The sequence below is a fragment of the Maylandia zebra genome, linkage group LG1 (assembly GCF_041146795.1).
Source record: "Maylandia zebra isolate NMK-2024a linkage group LG1, Mzebra_GT3a, whole genome shotgun sequence".
In the NCBI taxonomy this organism is placed as follows: domain Eukaryota; kingdom Metazoa; phylum Chordata; class Actinopteri; order Cichliformes; family Cichlidae; genus Maylandia; species Maylandia zebra.
The window spans coordinates 44,371,870-44,378,433 of NC_135167.1; the positions used below are offsets into that span (position 1 = coordinate 44,371,870).

The 6,564-nt window shown below is 41.6% G+C and overlaps 1 protein-coding gene across 3 annotated transcripts in view; it reads left to right on the plus strand.

Annotated features, from left to right (window-relative positions):
- Nucleotides 1–6,564, plus strand: part of adamts17 (ADAM metallopeptidase with thrombospondin type 1 motif, 17) — a 101,647-nt gene that overhangs the window by 44,432 nt on the left and 50,651 nt on the right. For all 3 annotated transcript variants that reach the window (XM_076887203.1, XM_076887201.1, XM_076887207.1), the window contains 2 exons: nucleotides 1,785–1,828; nucleotides 6,061–6,166. In XM_076887203.1, coding sequence (XP_076743318.1) covers nucleotides 1,785–1,828; nucleotides 6,061–6,166 — 150 coding nt within the window. The remainder of the gene's footprint in view (nucleotides 1–1,784; nucleotides 1,829–6,060; nucleotides 6,167–6,564) is intronic.

Sequence of the window (6,564 nt, forward strand, 5' to 3'; positions counted from 1 at the left end):
GGCAAGCAGAAGAAGACAGCCATAGTGAAAGATGTGGCTATACTGAATGACAGTAACATCAGGAAGAAGCTGAGGAAGTACCAAGAACTCGAGAAGATGTGAAGGGTGAGGGTAACAGTGGTCCCAGTGGTAATAAGAGCACTCAGCAACCCCCAAGCTATCCTAGGAACAGCAAAGATGCTGTGCAGGAGCCTCGAGCTCCCAGGCCTCTGGTGTAGAACCCGAGCTCGAGGGATCGACTGCCCACAGGGGCAAGAGGGGAATTTAAAAACATATATATTCAGTCTATTTACACTTACAGGCCAGTGGCCACTCTTTCCATTATGATGTGCACATACTTGAAAGGGAGGAATGCTGGTTTGAGCAGGGAGTCAAGTCACTCATGGCCATTGATCAGTGATCTTTGATCAGTGGCTATTGATCAATGGTGATGACAATTAATGATCAAGAAAACGACCTCATAGCCCTCTTAGTTATTACGCAAATGTACTGTTTATAATGTTGGGGAAACCTGCATTTAGCCGAGACTGAAGAAGTGTTTGATGAAATGTTTCTTCCACTGAATATGCTACGTCCAGGTGAACAGAATCAGGTGTTTAGGAGTACATATGGCACACTGTAATTCACTAGCAGGTGTGGTGGAGTCATCACCAGAGTGATGGTCTGTAGCAAGGAGCTGTACAGGTGTCTGGTTGTTTTGGTGTACTCTGTGCCTACCATAGGGGAGGAGTTGTAACAGGTTGTGTCCAGAGTGTGATGGGCCCATTTCCTTATCTTGTCCTAATCTACCTATTTGGCTTCTGTCTTTGTCTTCCTCAGTATAATTTGTGAGCTTACTGGTCTATACTGCTAGCACCAAAGTTGGTTAGCTTTCACTGCTTTATTGTTTTCCCTTTATCGTGAAGTCCAGAAGAGCAACTTGCATTTGCTGCAAAATTTTTTAACAACACACATCTTATGAGGTGGCTTCAATCATTTAGATTCATTTAAACCCAATCAGATATATTGTTTTGTGTTATTTTGTATTATTTTCTTATGTTTATATTGTGTTTAATTCATGTGCGAGTTTTAAGTTAAGGGTTTAGTTGAGTTATTTTGTATTTTGGGATTATTTATGTCTTATTTAGGTTCTGTCATGTCTCCTTAGTTATGAGTCTCTTCATATCCCCTGGTATAAGTCTGTTCATGTCTTCTGTGTGTGTGGTTTCATGTTGTCAAGCCGGTGCCATGTCTACGTCTCTCAGCGTTTCCTGTGTTGTTTTGTAGAGGTCTTGTGATGATATGGTCATTGTTTTAGTTTCACTTTCCCTGTGGGTGTCATGACGTTCGTGTGTTTCCACTTCCCCTAAATACCTCCTGTGTGTCTTTAGTCTCTGTGTGGTCATTCAGTCTTTGTAAGGATGTCTGTTCTTCTCGTCTAGTCATGTACCTCTTGTCATAGTTGTCATAGTTATTGTCATAGTTTTATAGGTTCATAGTTGTTTCCCAGTTTCACAGTCTCATCACAGCTTGTCAGTTATTTATTTTTTTCCAGTTTATGTTTAGTTTTAGTTTCACCCCACATGGATCTTGCCTTGTATTTATGTTTCTCTTGTATTAGCCCAATAAAGGCTCGCCTTTTGTTCAAGCATTTGGGTCCTCCACTCACGCTCCATACGGTCTGCCGCTGGACCGTGACATCATTTTTCTAGCACAATCCATATTAAGTGTAAATGTACTCTACTTTAATGTTTTAACTAATCTCAGTAAATCAGTGTTGCAAATTCTTTCTTTTCTTCTTTCAGAACAGATTTCTGTGTTCACAAAGATGAGCCATGTGATACTGTGGGTGAGTACCACTCACTCACTCAGCTGACATAAGACATACTTGAACCCTCACTATAATCACAGAACTCAAAGGTTCAGCTGCAAGAAACCCTGCCACCTGCATTTCCTTTTCCCTCATGCTTTAAACTTCAAAAGTCCATTGAATGCAAAAAAAATGAGATCATTAAACATTTGATCAAATTGAACCATTTATTTTCATGTTTTCCTCAACTATAAAAATCTCTGTAATACGTCGTGATGAATGTGGAAGATTTCTTTGTGCTTCTGTCACGTTGATTATTTCTGTTGAAGGAACATGTAATGATAGATAATAGTAAACTGTAGGACCCCAAACCTCACACTGAGTTCTTTATAATCATTAATTTCACTTTACCAGAAAAAACAAGCCTCCCTGCTTTTGTCTCTTCATACAAGGACAAGTGTCCCGTATGCAAAAGCTCTCATTTTACAATTTCAGTTGCACAGTTTATGTCATCATTATTGCTAGTATGACTGGCAAGCAAAGATCAGGCTTACAGACTTTTGAGTGACTGAAAAGTCTGACCAGAATGAGTATACTGTAAAATGTGATCGTCATGTCTTCTTCAATAAGAAGACATGACAACAATTCTGACAGTTGTCTTCATGGCAAGACAAAACATTTTGAGTTGAGTATTAATATTTCTCTGATACTGGATCTCAAAAACTAAGCATACAAAACACTGTCAAAACTCTTTTTCAGAATCAGAATACTTTATTAATTAAGAAATTAATTGCTCCAATAATAAGAACAGTAACAGAAATAAATTAAATAACAGAATATATTACAAAGTTACAAAATAGAATATATATCTACCTGTGTGCATACAGGTGTGCCTTCCTTGGCTGCTGCCTCTAAGCATATCATGCATTTTCGGTCTAATCTGCGCTCAGTAGCATTCAGTATTTATTATTTATTGTTACTTGTGCTTATCTAGGTTATTGCTGTGGGTTCCCTACTGTGTTGTTCTCTTTTTGCTTGTTCTTTCCAACAGGTGATCTAGAAGATTTTTAGTGTCTTTTCTCCCCGACCCTCTTCCCCTCTGTTTTTCTTTCCTTCTGCTTCTCTTGAGGTTCTTCCCAACTTCTCTTGTCTATGTGTTTCCCTCTCCTCCCCCCCAGTCCTATTCCATTCTGTAATATTTTAAAAATAAAAAAAATTAATTAATTAAAATGATTATAGATTATATATTGATATAAGGCATAACATTAAGACCACTGACAGGTGAATTGAAAAAAAAAAGAATATCTGATGGACATAGCACCTGTTGGTGGGTGGGATCTATGAGGGACCCAGCTAACAGAAGCACGAAAAATGAGCACACATGAATCAAGCAAGGATTTAAGCAAGTCTGACGATAGTCAAATTGTAATAGCTAGATGAGTAGGTCAAGGTTTTCAAAACTGCAGCTCTTATGGGTGTTAATAGATATATCTGTCAAACGGTCTGAGGAAGGAACAATGGTGAACCAGTGACAGGGTCACAGCCAGCCCAGGTTCACTGATGTATGCATGCAGTGAAAGCTGGTCTGTGTGGTCCAATCAAACAGGCAAGCTATTACAGCTCAGATTCCCCAAAATTGATGCTGGTTCTGATAGAAAGATGTCAGAATACAAAGTATTTGCAACACTTTGTTTGTTGCATATGTGTCTGCATAGCTGCAGAACAGTCAGAGTGCCCACGCTGACTCCTATCAACCACGATAAGCTGCTGGTGGGAAGTACAGTGTGGTCAGCCCAGAAGCCTGATGAGTCTGTTGGGCTCACTGTGCTGCCAGCTCTGGGAGCCATCACATCACTGTTTGATCAGACCCCAGTCAAAATATATCACTGATATATTTATTTAACAGCACTGTGGATCACACGTCTTTGTCTGTGGGCTTCACAATGTTTGGGTTCTTCATTTTTTGGCCTTATGTGCATTACTATTAGGTTGCTGGAAGACTTTACTGACAGAAGGAATGTGTATACAGTGATTTAATCATTTAATCAGTACATCACAGGAGCAGGCTTCCCATCAATAGAGGACACATACCACCAGGGTCTTCTGGAGCGCCAACAAAATGTGACATGCGTTACGGGCTACGTTAACGTCTGTGTGGATAACCCCGTGCCCTCCAGGACTGTGCGGTGCTTGTCCAACAACAAACCTTGGATTACCCCAGAAATAAAAGCTGTCTTCAAGCAGAAGAGGAGGGCCTTCAAATCTGGAGACAAGAAAGGGGGTGAAAAGGGTGCAGAGAGAGCTGAAAGGACTGATCGGGAATGGGAAGGAGAGCTAAAGGCAGAAGAAGGAAAACCAGCTTTGAATCAAACCAACAGGTTTGATGCAGTCTTCAACATCGGCTGCAGACACACCAACTCAAACTCCTGCTGTTACACCTCAGACACTTCACATCTCCTCCACTCAACCTGCTCACTCCTCCCCACCCCCAACCACAGCATCCAGTACACATCCAACACACGGCTCCAGCCTGTCTCTGTCAGCCATCCAGGTTAGGAGGGAACTAAGGAGCCAATAAGGCACCAGATACCATCAGCTCAAGGGTTGTCAGGTCCTGCGCAAATCAACTGTGTGGTAAGCTTCAGTCTGAAGCTTATGGAGAGTTCCACAGCTCTGAAAAACCTCTTGTGTGGTACCAGTGCCAAAGACCCCACGTCCCAAGGACCTCTGCAGGCTTGGACTCCGGCCTGTAGTTGTAGGACCTCTGCAGCTACAGGCCAGAGGCTCTGACATCCCACCTGATGAAGACCCTGGAGTTGCTTGTCCTGGTTCAGCTTCAGCCCCTGGTGAGCTCATCACTGGACCCACTTCAGCTTGCCTACCAGCCTGGCACTGGAGTGGATGATGCCATCATTCACCTCCTACATTGTTCTCTCACCTGGAGACCGCTGGGAGCACTGTGAGCATCATGTTCAACACTAGAAAAACCAAGGAGCTGGTTGTAGACTTTCGCAGGAACAAACATCCTCCACTGAAACCACTGAACATCCAAGGCATGGACATGAAGCTGTGGACAGCTACAGGTACCATGGTGTTCATCTGAACAATAAACTGGAGTCACAATTCAGATGCTCTTTACAGAAAAGGACAGAGCAGGCTGTTTTGCTCTTTTGGAGTGGAGGGCCCACTCCTGAAGACCTTTTATGACTCTGTGGTGGCTTCTGCTATCTTTTATGGCGTGGTCTGCTGGGGCGGCAGCATCTCTGCTGGGGACAGGAAGACACTGAACAGGCTGATCCGCAGGCCCAGCTCTGTTCTAGGATGCCCTCTGGACCCAGTGGAGGTGGTGAGTGACAGGAGAACGGCGGCTAAGCTGTCATCACTGATGGACAACATCTGCAGGAGACTGACAGCACTGAGCAGCTCCTTCAGTGACAGCTGCACCCACGGTGTGAGACGGAGAGATTCCACAGGTCTTTCCTCCCCACTGCTGTGAGACTCCACAACAAAGACAAAGATGACCACACACATGCAGACAGACACACACACATCCAGTACACCACGGTAGCCTAGGTCTGTCTCCCTGATGTGCAATTTTTCTGAGGCAACATAGTATTTTATTCTAGTCTGTATAGTATGTTATTCTATTTTATCTCATTCTATTCTATTGTTTTTTTCTTAATTTTTGGTGCTCTTAACTTGGTACTGTCCACTCTCTGTCGTGACCAAGACAAATTTCCCACATGTGGGACTAATAAAGGTTTATCTTATCTTATCTTATCTTATCTTATCTTATCTTATCTTATCTTATCTTATCTTATCTTATCTTATGGCAATGCTGTGAAATGAGTAACGCCCTATTATTCCATATCCATGTAACCAATTTCGGCAGTCAGGGGATATGACAGATCTTTTCACATCTTGTAGTCTTAGATTTGTAGTGCATTCTTTGAATTCTGAATGTGTCACGGTGAATGAATATGATCATGCTATGGCATCAATTAAACAGGGACCTGTGACAGACACGTCTAACACAGATTGCTGTGTTGCATTAAATAAATGGGTACAAATTTACCTTTTACTAAGCTACTGAACTGACGAGACAGAAAAACTGATCCACAGTAAGCTGTTTTAGGTAAAACACCTTTTAAACTTCATTATACTAACTATTATATTAACTATACTAACTGCTCAAACACTGTCAAACATTAAAACACAATCATAAGTGTAACTCATAAAACTCATTGTCATTTTACCCAACTGTATTACAGGTATTGCTTATCTGGGTGGTGTCTGCAGTGCGAAGAAGAAGTGTGTGTTAGCTGAGGACAATGGTCTCAATTTGGCTTTCACTATTGCTCATGAGCTGGGACACAAGTAGGTTCAAGTTTTAAACAATTGTATTGTAATCAATATATCCTGTTATTATCCTGCATTATCTTTTAAAAATGCTGTAAATCATAAATGGATTAATACTTCTATTGCACTTCTATGACACTTTTCTATACAAGTATCAAGTTTGACGCCCCTCATCTCTTTCTCTATCTCTATCTCATACCTAAGGTCTTTTATCTAACACTCTCCTACATACTCACGCTCCAGTGGATGCATTGGGGGAAAGTCTAGGTTTGATATCTTGGCCAAGATGCACATAAGATACACAGGGACTGTAAGAGCTGGGAATTGGTCCACCAGCTTTTCACTAAATAAACCAACTCTACCATTTCAGCCACAACTGTTAAATGTATGCATAACAATTAAAATCATGCACAATG